Source organism: Schistocerca nitens, chromosome 3 (genome assembly GCF_023898315.1).
Source record: "Schistocerca nitens isolate TAMUIC-IGC-003100 chromosome 3, iqSchNite1.1, whole genome shotgun sequence".
Lineage (NCBI taxonomy): Eukaryota > Metazoa > Arthropoda > Insecta > Orthoptera > Acrididae > Schistocerca > Schistocerca nitens.
Window position 1 is genome coordinate 491,776,656 of NC_064616.1, and position 23,217 is coordinate 491,799,872.

Here is a 23,217-nt window from a genome sequence, read left to right on the forward strand (position 1 = left end):
GTACTAAATAATGTTCATCATAATATTTGATTGTCTATATTTTGAATGTTAAGTAGCCTGTTTGTATTTGCGGCTACTAGATGGCACTCTTGGTGTAATGTTCACCTGCCTGCAATTGCTAACGTGAGCGCCTCAGTCTGATGCTACCTGTAGCTCGACATGTGTGAGCAGCCCATAGCAGCTTCCGTTTCACCTATTTCAAAATTTTGTGACTAAAGCTTTATTGCTTGATATTTATTTTATATGTGACATGTAATACTGTTTCTTTCTTGTACTGTTAGCCAGTACTTACACTTATACAGAAAAAAATTTCCCGTAATTTTTGTACTTATGTTATAGGCCAGTTTGAATGTTTTACTTCTGATGAAGGTACTCATAGTAGTGCCAAAACCTACATCAAAATGACTTAATTTTTGTGACTGAGGGCTGTTATTGCTTTAATTTTACTTTGTTAACGGTCGCTGACCACGCAGCCTTGTTTAAAACTTTATGTTTCCAGTTCCTTCAGCAGGATCATGCTCATCAAGGAAATACAAAACAACTCGGGCTGCTTCAAACCTTCTGGACATCAGTTCCAACATCAAGCTTCTAGAAGAGAAAGTGCACCAGAAAAAATTAGCTGAGGAATGCTGGTCAACTAGACAAGCTCATAAAAGAATAGAGCTCGGCAGTGCAGAAGCCTATACCTCAGATCTCAGAACAAATGGAGATGACAGTGTATGTATACACTGCAATGATATATTCTGCCATTCAAAGACAGAGGAATCACAGATTAAGTGTGCTCGATGTAAGACGTGGGCTCACAGTGAGTGTTCTGATGTCTCGGCAAGGGTTAAGAACTTTGTGTGCAATCTATGTAAGCCATAGAAACACGTACAAGGATATGTATTAAACTTTCAAAGAGTGTGCTGCTTAGTGTATTCACTTTTTTATGCAATTTGTGAACTGTGTCACCCACACAGTAAGTATAAAATGACACACTGGCATAATTTCTTTCCTTAACGTTTTCTTAATAGTGTAGTTTCATGTTATCATGTCCAGGTTTTAGTAACTCGTGCAATAAAAATAATGCTGACATTTTTAGAAGAAAAAGCAAAAAATAAAAAATAGTATGTCATTTTAAATGCTTTTCCCCTGTACCTTATGATTTTTGTCTGTATTTCCAATATGAAAATATATTTATGTCTTCAAGATCAACGTACAATATTTGAATGAATTACCCTGTTGCTTTTCAAAATTACAGTTTGGTAGTTTTGGTACAGTACATAAATTATGCAGTAAATGGTAGGATTACACTGTTGGTAGGGGAAGAAATGTAAATGAATGTATGCAAGAGAAACTCGGAGCTGATGACTTCTCTTTATTTGTTTGTTTTTCAGATAATTAGAACCACGCATTATTCAGTGTTAGTTCATCATGCATCTGATATCCTTATGACACATAAATTGCATTTTACAAGTAAAAAAAAAAAATCTGCTGATTGCACAACTTCTGCACTTTTATGTAACAAAAAGCAATTACTTTTGATTCAAGTACAGTTTAGAAGCAGAAGTGAAAAAAAATTGTATAATTATTATTGTTATTTTGGACTCAGTGGAATGCTCATCATGATCAAAGGTAAGAGTTTCCTGTTATTATTGCTAAGTGTGAAAGTTTTTTTTTTTATGAATAACAGAAACATGTTTTACAGAAGCTCAATGAAGTATTGAAGTAATGTTAGATTATTATTATTATTATTATTATTATTATTATTATTGCTGCAACATCACTCTGTTTCACATAATAAATCAACAATTTTTTAATAAAACCTAAATTAAACATTGACAATTTCAATTTTGCTAAAAATACTGTTTATTTTTAAGTAACAGACAGGAGGATAACTATGTAGAACAAAAATGTTCCATAGATTATGTGGCCCTTTATATACCCTCACTCACTTTCTAAACGGTTCGCCACTTCTGATTTCTAGGGGGATCTACTAAAACACTGATCACATGGTTTTGATAGTAATTGACCAAAGCTACTATGAAAACCACTCTAGTCTATGTTTATTTCTAATAGCCTTACGTTACATTTCAGGAGAGATTGGCCACCTAGCACAAGTTCTTCTATTTGATGTCACTTTGGTGACTTGTGTCAATGTTGCTGTTGCTGTTGCTGTTGTTGTTGTTGTTGTTGATGATGATGATGATGATGATGATAAGAACACAAACACCTGTCCCCGAACAAGGAAAATCTTTGACCCAGCCATGAATCAAACCTGTGACCCCAGGATCTAGAGGCAACAGTGCCAACCACAAGCTGTGTAGCATTAACAATTAATATTCACAGACTTGAGTCATATCATCACAGGAGAATTATTAGACCTGGTTCTGATCAAAGGCTCAACGTCATCACAACATACACTTGTCTGTGTACTGGAGAGTTCAAAAGTTGATTTGGAATAGTGTAATCTCACTGATTTCTTTGCAATTTAATAGTTACTCGCAATAGAATTCATTGACTTTATGGCAGCATGTGCACACACATGATGAGAAACACAAGCTACAACCATTCAAGAAACTCAAATAAAATACGGTGCTCCTCCTTCATGTTTACACTACCAGTCTATCATCTATTTACAGTCATTTACAATCTCCCTGTACTAATTTAAATCACAACCAGGCAACATTTCTAAGAGTTTTTAATTGAACACATCACCATTTGATTGTATTGTTGTTTATTTAATTATGACCCATATTTCGGTCTTTCATGCCATTTTCAAGTGATTGAATTTATATCATTAATATATATTGGAGGACATCAAGCTCAAAATTGGCCATAGATTAAGAAAAGTATTTGTTCCCCACAAAATGCCAGATGTAAAATAATCATCTTTTAAAGAGATCAGTAAATAATAGTGGGAGCATGTCATATTTAATTAAAAAGGTTTACTTTGGTATATAGAAGATGAGCACAGATCATTACGACTCAAGTGGAAGCATGTCATATTTAATAAAAACAGGTTTACTTTGGTATATAAAACATGAGCACGTATGACATGCTCCCACTATTATTTACTGATTTTTTACAAGATTATGATTTTACATCTGGCATTTTGTGGGGAGTGACTATTTTTCTTAATTTACGGACAATTTTGAGCTTGATATCCTGCAATATATATTAATGACAAACTAGATGGCATGAAAGGATAAAATCTGGGTCATAATTAAATAAACAACAATACAGTCAAATGGCGATGTGTTCATTTAAAAATTACTGTACGGCTTGCTCAAAAACATCAAGAACTGTCTCTCAGAGTTTTATAAGTACCATCAACCTCATCCCAAAGATCAGTGTTTGTTTATTTAAAACTGGAACACCTTGAGGATTTTTTCCTTCACTAATGGGAGATCATCACTCATCTACAGGCCGCTGTCTAGGGCTGCAGTGCAGGCGGAGAATCTGGAGCGTCACACAGGCACCTCAGGTGTCTATTGTACCACTACAGGCTCTGTTACCAAGGCACCTTACCCTGTACCTGCGGTGGGGGATCCAAACTCACTGCACAGCAAGTAATGGGTTTTAACACGGTCACATTGCTCCAGTGTTTGACACATTATGGAGTCCATTACGGAAATAGTGTCCAGAGCTGGAAATACGTCCCATGTGCACTCGGTATGTCTGTCAGAGGGCCTCATCCAAGATGTGGAGGAGGCCCTGCCTGACGTTACAGAGAGTGCAGTGTACAGTCATCTCCAAGTTGTGGCTCATGTGGGCACAAATGACATCTGTCACTCAGACTCTTGAGGCCATCCTCAGTTTGTACAGACAGCTGGTGGTAGTGGTGAATCCTTATGACCCTGTGTTGTGGTGCAAGATGAGCTTACGATTTGTGGTATCGTGCCCAGAATTGATCGGGGTCGTTTGGTCTTGAGTTGAGTGGAGGGTCTCCATCAGAGACTCCATAGATTCTGTGACAGGAAGTTTTTACCCACCATCCAAGACGGTGACAGTCTTGGCTGCAAATTTCTGAATCCAAGTTATGGGGTTGGAAATTGTATGATTCCCGTTGATACGTACAGGGATGCACTACACAGAGGAAGCAACTATTCAGATAACAGGGTACTAGTGGAGTGCACTAGATGATTGTTCGAGGTCCTCTGATGACCACTCACCAATCAAAGTCAATACGTGCAGAGCGAAATCAGATGGTTTACAAAGTAATGACACTCTGAATGACAAAATTTGAACAATTAACTGCCAATGCAATCGTAACAAAGTCCATGAATTTACCACCCTCCAGAAAAGTTATCACACTCATATTACACTCTGAACTGAGAGGTGGGTGAAACATGAAGTAGAAAGCTGTAAAATATTTAATGAGGCCTCAAAAATGTATCAAAAAGACAAGCTGGATGCCATATACAAGGGAGAGTGTTCACTGCAGTTGACAAAAACATTATGCTTATCAAGGTCAAAACTAAGTCTGACTGTGAAGTTATCAAGGCTCGAGAAACCATCCTAGGTGAACTCAAGTTAACATGCAGTATCAGATGTAAAATCATTTAAAGAAATCCTACATTCAGTAGCATGGTAGTACGCCAATCACGCAATATTACTTGGAGGCAACTTGAACCCACTGACAAGGAACCCCTTAAGTACAAGGACATGAAAGGCCAATGATGTTTACGCCATTCAACACTCCAGATATTGTCTAGCATGCAGCTAGCATACCGGCTGCAAATGGCAACAGGGGTGGGACTGGAGGTAGCCATTGTGAGCACAGAACGAGGCAAAGGAGCGTAGTTGAACTGCTTAGTTCAAATGGTTCAAATGGCTCTGAGCACTATGGGACTTAACAGCTGTGGTCATCAGTCCCCTAGAACTTAGAATTACTTAAACCTAACTAACCTAAGGACATCACACACATCCATGCCCGAAGCAGGATTCAAACCTGCGACTGCAGCAGTCGCCAGTTCCAGACTGAGCGCCTAGAACTGCTCGGCCACCACGGCCAGCAAACTGCTTAGTCAATGAGTAACTCACAAGATCGCTACAGTGATAGTGGTTTTGATACGAAGTAGAGCAAAGGCAACAATAAACAAAGCAAACACTACATAATATCTACAACAACAGTTGACATTTCATCTGAAAGGAACCCACGGAATTTCGTATAGTGAGAAAGAAGTGGCAGATGAAACATTAGTGTTTCTGCAAGATGAGTCAGTGGGAGGTACAGTGTCATACACGATCGACTGTGCGAACAATGTACATGGGGGTACAATGATGACAATATGTTTTTAAGTGAAAGTGAAACTGAAACAGGTGTCATACGATGCAGTTCATCATCCTTATTGGACAGGGAGCCACAAATCCCATTTCCAGTGAAATGTAGTGAAGGACAATCATTGCCCAAAGAGTGGGTACTAAACATAACCATGTACTTCGAAGATTATCTGCAGTGTAGTAAAAAAACAATTATGAACTGATGTTGAATAAGTCCGCAGCAACATGACCATGTAGGGCATAAGAAAAACTATGTATATTCAAGGGATGACAAAGTGCACTTGTTACAAAAACTGGTTTTTGCATCTTTCAAGGAAGCTCCATACAGTTTACAGGATATGGACGATAGTGACATACCACACTATGCACATCAAATTGTGCATGACATAGGTTACAGTGATTTCAAGGGAAGCTCGTACAACTTAAAACACTGCTACAAAAATGGAAGCCTTAACATAACAAAATTTCAAACAAAATATCAACTTGATGATGCACAGAAAACTGCAGAATCGGCCAGAAAATTTGCAAATGAGATAAACACACTTATCCTATTGTTGAGCAAGAGATTTTTGTTCAACTCTGCCCAATCGAGATTTAAAGAGGAAATGCATATGAAAGGAGCCCTGAAAATTACAGACACTAGGATAGTTGTATCAAGATAAACTAACATCAATGCCATAACGGATTCATATACAATTATGCTGACTGTTAATCTAGATGGTACACTGGCTGGAAAGTTATTTATTGTGCCATGAGAAGTTGGAGGTGCCCTGCCTCCCTACGATTCATTCTCATGTGCGTGATCTTGCACAGGCAGGAGGGTATATTTACGTCACAGCAAGCAGGAGAGGGAATATGAGGACAAGAGAACTGCAACTATGGTATGAGCACTGCTTTTGGCCAACAGGTGGTCAAAAAACTTGCTTTTTCTTGATTATTGGTCTGCGTATAAAAATCATACTCTTTTAGAGCAAACTTTCTCTTCTGAAAAGTGTGTGACATTGAAATTCATACCACCTGAAACTACTGGACAAATTCTTGCTCTGGGTGTTTGTTTTATCTGTGCCTATAAAACATATTATTGCACTATACTCAGCTGTGCCTTGAAGTATAGCCAGTTTCTGAGAAGCTCCAAGACAGACTGTTTCGCATTTGGTTGCATGCCATCACATTCCATCAGTTTTCATCTTCCTGCTGCAACAATATGTTGCTACAAAATCTATCAAGAATATGCATTCTTCAGGAGAGGATGCCTAGCTGAACATCCTCTACAGTTTGAAACTCCTGAGAAGTGCGCCTTTGACCTTCATGATGCGAACCTTTGCGATCACTGTGGTGCAACACTTTTCATTCGGTGTTCATGGTGCAAGTTAATGGTTTGTTCTGAACATTTCTTGGATATCAACGATGTCCATTTTTGTGAGTAATACACACATACCATAGAAGGTTGATCTCTGCACCTCCTGGACGCTCATTTTCTGTTGCCCTCCAGATGCACATGGTGAGTCATTAACAGCTAATATTTTTCCTCTCATAACTGTTAACACAACACTTTCAAATGAGCCTTACTAAAGATTGTACTTGCAACCTCACACTCAAGGGGTTCCTTGTGTGAGTAGACTGAAACATCTATGGATTCATTGCAGATGCACAGACAGTCTTGTGAAGCTATTCTGAACACATTTTCCAGAAACTGTTTTGAGAAGGTACTTTGACAACCCACAAACAATGGAAATATTTTGGAACTTGCAGCAACAAACAGGACTGACTTCTGACTTTATTGACAGTGTCGGTATATAGGTAGGAATTAGTGATCACAATATAAAAAAAATGGTTACTGAAGATAACAAATCTATCAAGATTTGATACAATTGAAATCTCACCCACCTCTCCCTCTGAAATTAGGAAGGTAATAAACTATCTCAAGAATAAAAGCTCACATGGAATTGATGGTATTTCCAGCAGGATAATAAAAGCTTGTTCCCAAGAAATAAGTGGAATTCTAAGCCACATATGTAATAGCTCTCTGAAGCAGGGTATTTTCCCAGACAGACTGAAGTATGCCATTGTTAAACCACTGCATAAAAAAGGGGATACGTCTGATGTCAACAACTACTGCCCGATCTCTCTTCCGACTGCCTTATCCAAAATTCTTGAAAAAGAAATGTATTGTAGAGTAGCTTCACACTTTTATAAAAATAAAGTTTTAACAAAATGTAAGTTTGGTTTCCAGAAGGGTTTTTCCAACGGAAAATGCTATATATACTTTCACTAGTGAAATATTAAATGCTCTGAGTAACCGGAAGAGACCCGTTGGGATTTTTTGTGATCTATCAAAGGCTTTTGATTGTGTAAATCATGGCATACTTCTAGATAAGCTCAAGTACTGTGGTATGAATGGGACAGTACTCAAATGGTTTAAATCATACCTAACTGGAATTGTGCAGAAAGTTGAAATAAGCAGTTCACATAATATGCAAAAAACTGGTGATTTCTCAAACTGGGGAACAATCAACAATGGGGTGCCGCAAGGTTCAGTCTTGGGTCCTCTGCTGTTCTTAATATACAGGGTGTTACAAAAAGGAAATATTCCTCACACAGAAATAAAGAAAAGATGTTATGTGGACATGTGTCCGGAAACGCTTAATTTCCATGTTAGAGCTCATTTTAGTTTCGTCAGTATGTACTGTACTTCCTCGATTCACCGCCTGTTGGCCCAATTGAAGGAAGGTAATGTTGACTTCGGTGCTTGTGTTGACATGCGACTCATTGCTCTACAGCACATCAGTACATAGCATCAACAGGAAGACGTTCAAAGCAATTGATCGGCGTCTTAGGGAGCACGGAACATTCCAGCCTATGACTCGTGACTGGGGAAGACCTAGAACGACGAGGACACCTGCAATAGACGAGGCAATTCTTCGTGCGGTTGATGATACCCCTAATGTCAGCATCAGAGAAGTTGCCGCTGTACAAGGTAACGTTGACCACGTCACTGTATGGAGAGTGCTACGGGAGAACCAGTTGTTTCCGTACCATGTACAGCGTGTGCAGGCACTATCAGCAGCTGACTGGCCTCCACGGGTACACTTCTGCGAATGGTTCATCCAACAATGTGTCAATCCTCATTTCAGTGCAAATGTTCTCTTTACGGATGAGGCTTCATTCCAACGTGATCAAATTGTAAATTTTCACAATCAACATGTGTGGGCTGACGAGAATCGGCATGCAATTGTGCAATCACGTCGTCAACACAGATTTTCTGTGAACGTTTGGGCAGGCATTGTTGGTGATGCCTTGATTGGGCCCCATGTTCTTCCACCTACACTCAATGGAGCACGTTATCATGATCTCATACGGGATTCTCTACCTGTGCTGCTAGAACATGTGCCTTTACAAGTACGACACAACATGTGGTTCATGCACGATGGAGCTCCTGCACATTTCATTCGAAGTGTTCGTACGCTGCTCAACAACAGATTCGGTGACCGATGGATTGGTAGAGGTGGACCAATTCCATGGCCTCCACACTCTCCTGACCTCAACCCTCTTGACTTTCATTTATGGGGGCATTTGAAAGCTCTTGTCTACGCAACCCCGGTACCAAATGTAGAGACTCTTTGTGCTCGTATTGTGGATGGCTGTGATACAATATGCCATTCTCCAGGGCTGCATCAGCGCATCAGGGATTCCATGCGACGGAGGGTGGATGCATGTATCCTCGTTAACGGAGGACATTTTGAACATTTCCTGTAACAAAGTGTTTGAAGTCACGCTGGTACATTCTGTTGCTGTGTGTTTCCATTCCATGATTAATGTGATTTGAAGAGAAGTAATAAAATGAGCTCTAACATGGAAAGTAAGCATTTCCGGACCCATGTCCACATAACATATTTTCTTTCTTTGTGTGTGAGGAATGTTTCCTGAAAGTTTGGCCGTACCTTTTTGTAACACCCTGTATATTAATGACTTGCAATTCTATATTCATGAAGATGAAAAGCTGGTACTTTTTGCCGATGATACAAGTATAGCTATCACACCCAACAGACAAGAATTAACTAGTGAAATTGTAAATGATGTTTTTCAGAAAATCATAAAGTGATTCTCTGCAAATGGGCTCTCATTAAACTTTTACAAAACACAGTATATACAGTCCCACACAGTAAATGGAATGACACCATTAATAAATATAGACTTCGATCAGAAATCAGTAGCTAAGGTAGAATATTCAAAATTTCTAGGTGTATGCGTTGATGAGGGGTTGAACTGGAAAAAACACACTTAGGATCTGCTGAAACGTTTGAGTTCAGCTACTTGTGCTATTAGGGTCATTGCAAATTTTGGCGATATACATCTCAGTAAATTAGCTTACCACGCCTATTTTCATGCTCTGCTTTCGTATGGCATCATAATATGGGGTAACTCATCACTGAGTAAAAGAGTATTCATTGCACAAAAGCGTGTAATCAGGATAATTGCTGGAGCTCATCCAAGATCATCCTGCAGACACTTATTTAAAGAGGTAGAGATCTTCACTGTAGCCTCACAATATATATATTCACTTAAAAAATTTGTTATTAACAATCCAAATGAATTCAAAAGTAATAGCAGTGTACATGGCTACAATACTAGGAGGAAGGATGATCTTCACTAGTCAAGGTTAAATCTAACTTTGGCTCAGAAGGGGGTAAATTATGCTGCCACTAAAGTCTTTGGTCACCTACCTAATAGCATCAAAAGTCTGACAGATAGCCATATAGCATTTAAAAGGAAATTAAAAGAATTTCTTAATGGCAACTCCTCCTACTCATTAACACAGTATATACAGTCCCACACAGTAAATGGAATGACACCATTAATAAATATTCATGTGTATATACAAATACTGGTGCATGAAGCATTCAACTTCCACCATCATACCTTAGCAAAAGATTCTGTTGAGATACTGAGAAAATTCTGAATCTACGTAAAATCACGAAGTGGGTCAAAGGCTTCTATATAGTCACTCATTGACAAGTCTGGTGTTGCAATAGAAGACAGCAAAAGTAATGCTCAAGTTTTAAATTTTGTGTTTAAGAAATCATGCAGGAGGATTGTCTAGACATACATTCACCTGTCCGTCGCACAGAAGGGGGCACAGAAATCGGCACTCCTGGTGTTGAGAAGCAACTGAAAGAATTGAAAACAAACAAGTCACCAGGTCCCAATGGAATACCAGTTCCGTTTTACACCCAGTACTCTTCAGCACTAAGCCCTAACTTAGTTTACATTCATCGTGAAACTATCATGACTGGACACACACACACACACACACACACACACACACACACACACACACACACACACGTATAAAAGTAGGGTAAAAGAATGGATCCACAAAATCATATGACCATGTCCTTAACATTGGTTTGCTGCAGACTTCTTGAACATATTCTCAGTTCGAATATAATACATTTCCTCGAGATGAAAAGGTTGTCCATGAATCAGCATGATTTTAGAAAGCATCGCTCATGCGAAATCCAGCTTGCCCTTTTCTCACATTATATCCCACAAACCAAGGCTGAAGGGGAGCAGGCAGATTCTATACTTCAATATTTCTGGAAAGCATTACAGACTGTTAACGAAGGTCTGAGCATTCAGAACTGGTTCCCTGACATGTGGGTGAGTCAAAGGCTGTTTGAGTAATAAAATCAAGTATGTTGTCCTCGAATGCTGGTGTTCATCAGTGACAGGGGTGTCATACAGACAGATCCCACGAAGTGTGATAGCACAGCTCTTGTTCTGTATATACATAAATGATACGGCAGATTGGCTTGGCACCAGTCTGTGACTGTTTGCTGGTGAAATTGTAGTATATGGGAAGAAAATACTGAATGACTGCAGAAAGGTACAGGATGACTTAGACAAAATTTCAATTTGATGTTGTGAATGGCAGCCAGCTTTAAATGTAGAAAAACGTAAGTTAATACAGATGACTAAAAAATCCTGTGCTGTTCAAATACAGCATTAGTAATGTGGTGCCTGACCCAGTCATGATGATTAAATATTTAGATGTAATGCTGGAAAACTGGGAAATATGAAGTTGGCGGATAAAACTCTATCTCTATTCCAAGTTAAAATAGTTTAATGATGAAACTACCAAACTTTTGAAAAACTCAAAGATAAATACTTTACGCAGAGGTGAAGGAAACAGTGACACACACTGTGTTGCATCTTCAAACTAAGGCAGCAAAAAGAAAGCCGAAGTCTTAAATTTTTTGTTTGAGAAATCATTCATGCTGGAGGATTGTACATCAAACAAACATACAGAGTCCCGTACGGAGCCCATTGTAATAGGCATCCCTGATGTACAGAAGCAACTGAAAGAGTTGAAAACAAGGAAGTCACCAGGTCCGGATTGAATCCCAATTTTCAGTTTTACAGAAAGTACTCTACAGCACTGGCCCCTTACTTATTGCATATCTCTCCCCCCAGCAGAAAGCCCAAGCAACTACAAAAAAGTGCTGTTGACTCTTGTATAAAAGAAAGGTAAAAGAGCACACCAACAAAATTAAAGACCAATACCCCTAACATCGTTTTCCTGCAGAATTCTCGAAAATACTCTCAATTCGAATATAATAAATTTCCTTGAGATGGAAAAGCTTCTGGCCACAATCAGAACAGACTTAGAAAGCACTGCTTGTACAAAACGCAGCTTGCCCTTTTCTTGCAAGATACCCTATGAAACACGAATGAAGAGCAACATGCAGATTCCGTATTCTTATATTTTCAGGAAACATTAACGTGGTGCCCCACCGCAGACTTAATGAAGGTATGAGCATATGGAAAAGGTTCCCAGGTATGCAAGTGGCTTTCTTTGTCAGTATGGACAGGGACTGTGATTGCTGTGTGCAGATGTGAGCAAAGTTGGTATCATTTCGCTCTCAGCTCTAGGCTGTGATGGTTTTGGTTACACAGCTTGAGGCTGCAATGGATGGGCATCACTGTTGTGGGCTGGCTGTGGGGATCCAATGGACAATCATCATTACTCACAAGTCTGCCAATCAGTTAGCACAGGTGTCCAGTCCAGTTACAGCTTGCTTTAAGATTAATCCCTCAACATTGGTCGTGTGGGAGGCCATCTAGGGCCATGGCAGGTGACGAAAGCCTACCCAGGGTGCCGAACTTAAGGTCTCCCCAGTTAGTCTGACAAACAGATTCCGGGTGCTGTCTGTGGCTGACACTGTTCCTCAGCCAGATGCAGTCGCTTATCCTGTTTCACAGAAAACCTCTCAGCCTGCAAGATACGGGCAATCACAGAGGGTGGGATTATTGGTAGGTGTGTTATGAAGACACTTAGGGACATATCTGCCAAAGAGGGGAAGAAGGCCTATGTGCACTCCGTCTGCATAACAGATGCGGAATAGGTCCTTCCAGATGCCATGAAGAGCACAGGGTGCAGTCAACTGCAGGTGGTGGCTAACGTCGGTATCAATGATGTGAGTCACTTTGGAGCGGAAGAGATTCTCTCTGGTTTCAAGCCACTACTGTAAGTAGTAAAGACTGCCAGTGTTGCTTGCAAGATGAAAGCAGAGCTCACCATTTGCAATATACTTGACAGGACCAATTGTGGATCTCAGGTACAGAACCAAGTGGAGGGTCTGAAACTGAGGCTCAGACAGTTGTGTGTCCATGTAGGCTGCAGATTCCTCAACTTGTGCCATAAGGTGGTGGGGTTTCAGGTTCACTTAATATGTCACGAGTCCATTACATGCAGGAGGCTACATGCATAGCAGGGGCTGTGTGGTGTGGACTGGGCGGTTTTTTTAGGTTAGAGGGCTTTGGGGAACAACAGAAGGACTTCAGTCTCAAAGGATTTGGTTGAACACAGCAAGAACATGCATCCAGGAACCATTGGAATAACAGTTGTAAATTATTGTAGCTGTGTTGGGAAAGCACCAGAGCTCAAAGCACTAATAGAAAGCACTGATGCTCAAATTGTTATAGGCACGAAAATCAGGCTAAAGACAGAGATACGTTAAGCGGAAATTTTTGCGGAGGACATAACGGTATTCAGAAAGAATAGGCTAAATACAGTTCGAGATGGAATGTTTGTTGCTGTTAGTAGTAGTAGTAGTAGTAGTAGTAGTAGTAGTTTATCTTGTAGCAAAATTCAAGTAGACAGTGCCTCTGAGTTAGTGTGGGCAAAGGCCATTCTTGGGAACCAAAATAAAATATAACTGGATCCTTTTACCTACCTCCGAACTCAGATGTCACAATTGCTGAAAAGTTCAAAGAAATCTTGAGTCTAATTTCAGACACATACCCGCCTCATACAATTGTAGCTGGTAGTGACTTCAATTTATCCCTGATATGTTGGTGAAAATACATGTTTAAATCCGGAGGTATGCATAAAACATCAACTCTAATCGTGCTAAATGCACGCTCTGAAAATTATTTCGAGGGGTTAGTTCACGAGTCCACTCTAAAAGTAAACAGTTGTGAAAACACACTTGACTTCTTAGAAACAAATAATCGTGAACTAATAATGAACATCAAAACAGATACAGGGATTTGTGAACACAGTGTGGCTGTAGCAAGACTGAATCCCGTAACTCCCAAATCCTCCAAAAATAAATGAGAAGTATACCTACTCAAACAAGTAGATAAAAATTAGTTTGAGGCCTTCCTGAGAGACCATCTCCACTCCTTCCAAATTAACAATGTAGGAGGTTCGTTTAAAAACTTCCAGAATGTTCTTAATTTTGCCCCAATGGTGTTCTGGAGCAAAATGTGGTTAGCATCCCTAAACACACCTGTGTTTAATGTGTAACTGCCAGAAGTTTCATTGTTGTATGTCAGTTAGTTATTGTTCAGTGCTTTACTGAGTGGACTCTTGTGTCACACAGTTTGCGAATTTCGAGACGGCATAGTTAGAGGAGCAATGGGTCTGGATTAAATTTTGCATGGAACTCAAGAAAACCTTTACAGAGACACACTAAATAATGCAGGAAGCCTGCAGTGATGAGTGATTAAGCCATACTTGGTGTTATAAATGGTTCACATGGCTTAAAAATGGCTGTACGAAAGTTACAAATGACCCTTGTTCAGGGGGCCCTTGGACAACGACCGATGACGCTCATGTCAGGAATGTCAACAAAACTGTGGTTGCCAGTCAACAAATGAATGTCCGAGAGAATGCAGAAGAGTGTAACATTTCAGTAGGATAACGTCATGAAATCCTAACACAGCATCTTGGAATGCATAGTGCTGCCAGCAAGTTCATTGCACGGCTCTTGAGTCAAAACCAGAAAGACCTTCGCCTCGTGCTCTGTGAAGAGCTTTGGGATTGCGGAAATGAGTACGAGATGTTCCTTAAGGGATACATAACTGGTGATAAGATGTGGGTCTATGATTATGATGTTCAGACCACGGTCCAATCCTCACAATGGGTTGGGAAAGTTTCTCCATGACCGAAAAAAGCTCATCAGGTCAAATCAAGTGTCAAAGCCATTCTGATAGTTTTCTTTGACTTTGAAGAATTAGTTCATCATGAATTCATGCCACAGGGGCAAAATGTTAACTGATGGTACTATTGGGACGTGTTGCGACACCTGGGAGAAAATGTGAGAAGGAAATGGCCCGAAATATGGCGAGACAATTTGTGGCTCTTGCATCACAATAACACACCCACGCATTCATCCCTGTTGGTGCATGGCTATCACCAAAAAAACGAAATCATTGTGCTGCCTCATCCTCCATACTCTCCAGACCGGGCCCCAGCAGACTTTTTTGTTATTTCCAAAGTTGAAAATACTGTTGAAAGAATGGATATTTGCAACAATTGACGAGCTCAAAAATAATTTGCAGATGATGCTTCATGCAACCCAACAAGAGGCATACCAAGACTGCTTCTGGAAGTGGGAATGGTACTGAGAGCGGTGTGTCAATTGTGGAGGAGAGTATTTCGAATGAGACAACATACAGTAAGTAAAAGGTAAGCATAGAAAAATTTTGTGCACAATGTTCCAATTCTCTTTGAACAGACTTCATAAATGTAGACCAGATGTTGCTTGAATTCAAAATAGTGGTATTGACAGCAATTGAGAGATTTATACCAAATAAATTAACAAATGATGCGAGTTGATCCCCCTTGATACACAAAATGGGTCAGAGCAGTGATGGAGGAAAAAACCACGCCAAATTTAAACAAATGCAAAATCCCCGAGACTGACAAACTTTTACAGAAGCTCAAAATTTACAATGGACTACAATTAGAGAAGCTTATAATAGCTTTCACAAAGAAAGTTTGTCTTGAAACCTGGCAGAAAATCCAAAGATACTCTGGTTATATGTAATGTATGCTAGCGATAAGAGACAATCAATGCCTTCTATGAGTGACAGCAATGGAAATACTAACGATGACAGTGGAGTTACTTAACACAACCTTCCGAAATTCCTTCACCAAAGATTATGAAGCAAATATTCCATTATTTGACTCAAGATATCCTTGGAGTAGTGAAGCAACTTCAATCATTTAATAACAGCAAGTCTTCGAGTCCGGACTGTATAGCAATTAGGTTCCTTTTAGAGTATGCTGATGCAATAGCTCCACAGTTAACAATCATGTACAACTGCTGGTTCGACAAAAGATCCATACACAAAGACTGGAAAATTGCACAGGTCCCCCCCAAATATTAAAGAAAGGCAATAAGAGTAATCCAATAAATTACAGGCCCATATCATTAACGCCAATACGTAGCAGAATTTTTGAGACATATATTGTGTCTGAACAATAGTGGCCAATAAATCAAATATTGCTACAATCTTCACACCATCAGGAATGTCAAGAAAGCAGTAGTGTTGGAAATTAACCCACTCTTCAAACAACTGTGAGAGAAGAAGTCGCATCCATCCTATTAAACATGAACTTATCTTTCACTGTTTTAATCTAATATTTCATCATACTTCTTTAATGGTATATTTATCCAGTTCAAGCAGTTTTAGTCAAATACTGTTTGTGCGTAAGAATTTACTTGAACAGGGATTCGGCAAAGGTGGTTGTTTGTGTAACATTGGAGTGGAGAAATACATGGAGAAACTATTATACATTGCCTGTATACACTGTCAGCATTAATTACCTTTGGAATGATGAGTGAGTTCTCAAAGAAAAGTGCCTGAACAAAAGCGTTTGCCGATGAAAAAGTTTATGAATCCACATCAATATGATATATATTAATCCTATGATTACTATCTAATAATAGTATAATGATCTTTTTGTTCATGTTTGCTTTCAAATTAATGTTACAAAAAAGAAATTCAGCAAATCGCAACTGAGCGAATACAAGTTTGTTCTTTTTGACCCGTACACATTCGGGTGAAGTTTCACCATTGCCATACTGTTGTTATACATAAGTAACATAATAAAGGAACATCCCTATTAGTTACAGATGACAGACAGCTATGCAGACATCAGTATGTGTTATTAAGAAAATAAAATTAAATCACTGATGACACCGAAACTTCAGCGAAATATGTATAGGTAAAAAAAGAAGGAAATTGTGTGGTAAAAGTGCACTTATGGTACACTGCAGGTTTTCCATCGTGTGTTGTAGTTAGTAACTGTTGACCCTATGAATGACAGGAATTAAACGTTATGAATCGCGAGTCAGTCATCACTGGCCTATCAGAATGCTCGTTCGTAATTTCCTATGGCTCATAAATAAAGTTAGTTTTTATTTTATTCTGTTAGGTTCGAATTTAACCACATTCTTGGAATTTTCAATAAAATCATAAATAAGCAGGTTACTGCAACGATGGACGTATATCTTGGACTATGCTACACATGAATCCATTGTGGCAATTGTATTTTCAAGCTGAGATTTGTTGGCTTTCCCAACTCCCGACATATCCTAGACCCCAGGCTATATGTACTGGTCAGTCTGTCAGCAGTTATAGTTTTCTTCTGGTCTCATAGAAAACAAATCAAAGCAGAAATTCTGTTGGCAGAAATCATTCTGCAATTATCAATGGCAACTGGATACTATTAACCAATTGGCTACAACAGATGAAAACAAATTGCCAGTAACACCACCCAGCGGAAGAGCCTGTTACAATGTAACCACACTTTGGTCAATTGTGTTTGCTCAATGTGAAAACCTTTATTCAAAATATATTATAATCACAAAACATCCTTTAGAGCAGCGCTATCAATTTGATCAAATTTTATCCTATGAAGCATGGCAAAAAAAAGGGGGGGGGGGCAAAATAAACTGGGCACGATCTAGTGATGACATTTTACAAACAGTGGCTTCAACAAACTTCAGACATAGCAGCAATATGTAACTACATAAAGAGGAAGACAGAACAGATTTCAGGCTACGAAATGAAGTTTTGTAGAGCAGTTATATTCATCAATGAGTAAGAAATGGTCACTTACAGCAGCATCACAGCTGCACGAAAGACTGTGGGTTACAGAAATGATTTGTGGAGCTATGTAAAGCGTATACAATGCAATATTGTCAAAAAGAAAGTTCCATTAGCATCCAGGAGGAAGAAGAAATGTCAGACCAAATAGCAGATGGGCCCAACACACACATAACTGAAACAGCCACTGCTTGATGGAAGACAAAGAAGAAGAAATACAATAACGACATTATTCTTTTGAGTACATAATTATCAATAACAATAATCAAGAGGTTAATATGGAGAGCTGCATCAACCAATCTGCAGGCTGAAGAAAACAGCATGTATTGTTATTTACTTACTTACTCATCACCATTAAGTAAATGTTTAGTGAGTATCCATTAACGTTAGTGGCCATAAGCAAGAAACCTTGAATAAATTAACCTTCAGGTTGATAACAGCCATTCTTTTTTAAGCAAACTTTCCAATACTACTACGGACCAATCTCAGAACAATGGACGTGAACACACTGGCTAAAGTCTAGATCAGGGCCAGCGACAGTCATAGCGGTGCTAATCTTCTGCTCATATGTTGGCAACGCGTAAGTTTCGCATAGCCAATGGTATGACTGAGATAACCAAGAAGAGGTGAGAAGTGAGGCAATGTGTTTCTACCAACAAAATTGAAAACAATGTCTTGTTTGATGTTTTTCTGTTTATTCGTGAGCTTTCAGAGAAATATTTTGTGACTATGGCTGTGAGTGCTATAAAGTGGACTGATTTAAATGATTTAGTTCTGCACGGCAACGTCATCCGTTGGGGCATGTCTCATGGATTAATTACAGAGAGACAAAAATGTATCAAATGTGATGGTAAAATGACAACGCAATTGATCTGCACAAAAACAATGAGTAAGTGGGTCAATGTTTTTTAATTAAATCATGGGAGAAGGTATGCCGATTGATGTTTATCCATAAAAGAGCAGCACATTCAATATATTAATAAACATTGGTCCACCTACCTTCTGCCATGATTTAATTAGAAAACACTGATCCACTTAATCAGTGTGCTCATGCAGACCGATTGTGTAAAAACACAGAGCAGATATATATTTCACTGCTTTTTCAAATATATCATTGGTTATGATGATTTCCTTGGTTTCCAAATACTATCACAGTGTAAACAACTGTCACTTAGACAAGGAGCAATTGCATTTATAATCCTTGTTTACAACAATGTTTCACCCTTTATGTATTACTTCAAAACAAGTCGTCTGCCTGCTGCTCTCTCAATGGCTGCATAACAGGTTGAAAGCCTACATTCCCATGAACCAATTTTTGTTTAATGAAGAAACAAGTTTGGTTTCACTAGTTTTCATGGCCGGGAATGATTTTCTAATTTTCTCCACATTTATTAGTGATTATTCCAATTCCAATTAGAACTTTCTTTTGTTCACATCAAGTGCTGACAACATTCCTGCACGAAACACACAAGTACGCCACTGGACCTATTCTAGACTTTTACCAACACATTTCTCCTCCACTGTGATCATGACATTTCACCTCAGACCGCCATTATAAAAGACAGATTGATATTTCATTTCAGATAATTAATTAAACAAAATAACACAGACCAACAAAGCATATGCTACTTGTCCTTTTCTATATTAATAACTTCAATGACAACTGATGATTTCAGCCTTCACTTACTTCAAACTGCTCAGATATTGTTACAGTTAGTATTAATTTGGATATTATGATTAATTCAGTCTCTTGTCACCAATTTTATGGCATGATAATTCTCACAATACTGTTACTTCTGTAACTATATAGCAAGATTGTATGCGGTAATATAATATTTAGCTTTCCCACATTAGGTGTCTATAAATGGACAGTATGTAACCATATTTAAATACAGCATTATAGGCTAGAGACTATTTCACCAAAATATTTTCAGGTTGAAAGCCTACATTCCCATGAACCAATTTTTGTTTAATGAAGAAACAAGTTTGGTTTCACTAGTTTTCATGGCTGGGAATGATTTTCTAATTTTCTCCACATTTATTAGTGATTATTCCAATTCCAATTAGAACTGAAAACATGACGAATACGAACCTGATGATTTTGTTAGTGTTCATAAAATAAAGTTAAAATTTAATACATTGTAGTCACCATTACCGCAAAAAATTATACTGTTTTATCATAAACTTCAGACACAATGAGAAAGCTCATACTACATATAAAATCTGCAGAATTACATTGTTATGGCTTATTATTGGATACAAGTCATCGGCTTTGACCAGTAATGTAGGAAATACACATCAAAAACTGTTTACAATATGGGACTATAATCATTAGTAACTTTTTTAAATGGTCTAAACTACCAATCAGTCTGCCACTACAGCCAGGATATTTTAATTTCACATTTGTTCAATCTGCCAACTCAAAGCCAAAATGTCACCACCTTACAACTCAACCCAGTCCTTGGGAAAAGCTACACCTCAGTCTGTCACCACAATGCCACCCCCCCCCCCCCCCCAACCCCACCACATTTGTTGTCTTCACCAAGTAACAACTGGCCTGCTGTGAATACACACACAAAAAGAGGACATCACAGCAGCTGTTAATATTATGTCAGTGGTCAAAACCAATAACTTGTATGAACTATTCCTCTTGATCCATTAAACCTAGTCAGATGTCAACACAGAATAATATGCTTAATTCCACAGTATTCCTAATCTTGACTAGGAACTTTGAGGTACTCACAAAATGAAGCAAAAATGACAAACAGAGTCATACAAGAAAAGTTTGTGTCAGAATAATATGTAGTGGCTGCTGATCATTCTACTGCAGGAGTTTTTCAGTCTGACTGATAAAACTAATGACATTACAGAAACAGATTCACCACCATTTTGTGACATGCTATGTCACTATGTGCTAATGTCAAGTATGTGAGAAATATTTACAGCAACATGCTTCAAACCGTTGCCCTGGAATATAATAACAATAGATTTTGGTTGCAACACTACATGATGTTTCAAACTGGATGTTGTTCACACTACTGTTATAGTAACCTGAAGCATGACACTATACTTACTATTAGGCATTGAAGTTAGTGTTAAAAAATGGAAAAACTGAACAAAGGCTGAATATTCAGCAATTTTTTTTGATTTTTTGTAAGGAAACAACAAAGTTTGTTCAAATATTGATCTATGTTTGTATTCTTAAAAAAATTACAAACCAACATCTACTTTTTTTTTGTGCATGACCATTTCATAAGCACGTTTCACTGTATTTTATTCACAATCATGCAGTGTGTAACAGATCAAGAGCCTGAGAATCCACAGAGAATAACAAAGATTCTGGAGGTCACTGAAGGTAGCCACAATTAGCAACATTAAAATTTAACGTTCATCTTGACTTTACCATACACAACTCCACCAATGTTACCAATGCAGAAGCTCAGATATGTGTAACAAAAATGACAGTAAATTTGTTTTTGTCAGCTGCCCCTCCCCAAAACAAATCTTTTCACAATTCACTGACTCTTTCTCTGAATTCAAATAACCTAAGACTTCCTAATTTCTCAAGACAAGTTGCCACATTGTATTAAATGAAAACAATAGTGGAAAAGAACTTAAATACCAATTAAATAGACAACTATAAAAAGAAATACCGACCTGGTATGCAAACTGCCACACTCCTTCTAAACTGGACCGACAATTAACAGGCACGTAATTTTCTGAGAAAAGTGTTATCAGCTGTTGATCCGAATGTAAACCTCTGCAAACTCTCTCAACTGTTGGTTCTTCATTTGCTCCAATTGTGACACAGGGTGCTGCATAAACACAGGATTGTGTAAGATTTTGCACTTACTACAAATACAATCATAACCTGAATTCTCTGCATGGTACTGCAATCTTGTTATATCGCACATAACCTTTTTCCCCCAAATGTATTGGAAAATATTTAAGCAATTTGATGGTGCAACTGTTATTAATATGCTGTAAGTGTACATAAACATCTCCAAATCCAGATCTACGTAAATAATATTTTCCTTTTAGAAAGCTATTTGCACATGACTGTATTACTCCACTAAAAAGTATATATCCATTCTTACAAAATAATTGTTGTTGTATTACTTTAGTGTGCTACTTTCTCACTACACAAGAGCACACGGCAAACTACCAAACATACAAGAAATAACAATAACATAAAAAAGAAACATTTTTCAGGTCTGACTTTCTACTTTAAAACCAAAAACTGGCAAAGTGGTTGCATAATTAAGTAATGCTGTACCTGATTATAATCTCCCAGAGTACATTCTTATGGACAGTTTTTAAATACTGTTATGTAACTTTTACCATTACTGAACACTGTTCCTGGTACACACTTCTCAGGGTTAACCATGGCTAAACCAGGAACAAAAAATTAGACTGACAACTTCACAAGGCCACAACTATTGATCTGTTAAGCTGCAGTCATACAGAGTTAAAAAAGGCAACTGATACATCAGAACTAAGCACAACTGTTTACTCAAAGTAAATAACAGCATTCATGCTGCACTCAGTTCTACAATAAATGCCCAAATCACATCTATTATATAGGCACAAACAATGTATGCCCTATTTCCAAATCACCTAAGTCTTACACATCAGCTAGAGTCAATTGACAATCAGTAATTACAATTCAAATTATACAAACTAAAACATTTGATGACGTGTTTCGCATATCTGTACGGTTGGAACTGATATCCCATCCAAGTGCTTTTAAGTGATTTCTTAAAGCAAGTGTCGAGAAGTTTTTACGGGTATGATTTATTAGGATTTTTTTCTGTTGTATTGAAAATCACATCAAATCTAAGCGCACTTACTCTCTATTTTCTCGAGAACGTTCACTGTCCGTACAATGAGCTTCACACAATTATAACAAGTTAACGTATCTTCCTTGAAAACAAACGTGTAGTTGACATGGTATTCTTCTTTCATTGCGAGGCAGCGCCCTTTCCTCGACATTGAATCTCCGTTGATCTCCGTAATGGTACTCTTCCCATTTTCCCAAGAAAACCATGAATCTTGAATAACGGGTGGAATTGTACAATTCGCTGAAACTGCAATTCGGAAATGATTGGTGACTCATATGCATATTCCTTAATGAAAGAGAAACACAAAACCATAACTTAAAATTTTGTAAACAAACAAAATAATTTGGCACACTCACTCAATGCTATATGCAGAAGCACTATGGACAACATAAGCATAAGTTTAAATCGCATTTTTGGAATTACGAATTTGTCCACGCCCATACCCTAACAACTTAAACACAACACAGCAACTGACGCTTGAACGTCAAAGACGTTACATCAAAGACATTATACATTTTCAGAGCTTCTATGGTTAGAAACAAAAAGGACGAAGATAGATCGCACATTAATTATGATTAATATACTTTATGTAAAATTATTGAAGTTCACTAGCGTAATCAAGAACATATGAAACTTTAAAACTGTGAAATAATAAAAACGCTAAATTCAGTTAAGAGTTGCTGTCAAGACCTGCAGAACTCTA

At 38.2% G+C, this 23,217-nt stretch overlaps 1 protein-coding gene across 1 annotated transcript in view; it reads right to left on the reverse strand.

The window, feature by feature from the left end:
• Positions 1-22,998, reverse strand: part of LOC126248419 (uncharacterized) — a 121,598-nt gene extending 98,600 nt beyond the window's left edge. The window contains exons 1-3 of the mRNA XM_049949384.1: positions 22,871-22,998; positions 22,524-22,760; positions 21,331-21,488 (exon numbers count right to left, since the gene is read on the reverse strand). Coding sequence (XP_049805341.1) covers positions 21,331-21,488; positions 22,524-22,760; positions 22,871-22,955 — 480 coding nt within the window. The 5' untranslated portion in view covers positions 22,956-22,998. The remainder of the gene's footprint in view (positions 1-21,330; positions 21,489-22,523; positions 22,761-22,870) is intronic.
• Positions 22,999-23,217: the final 219 nt, after the last annotated feature.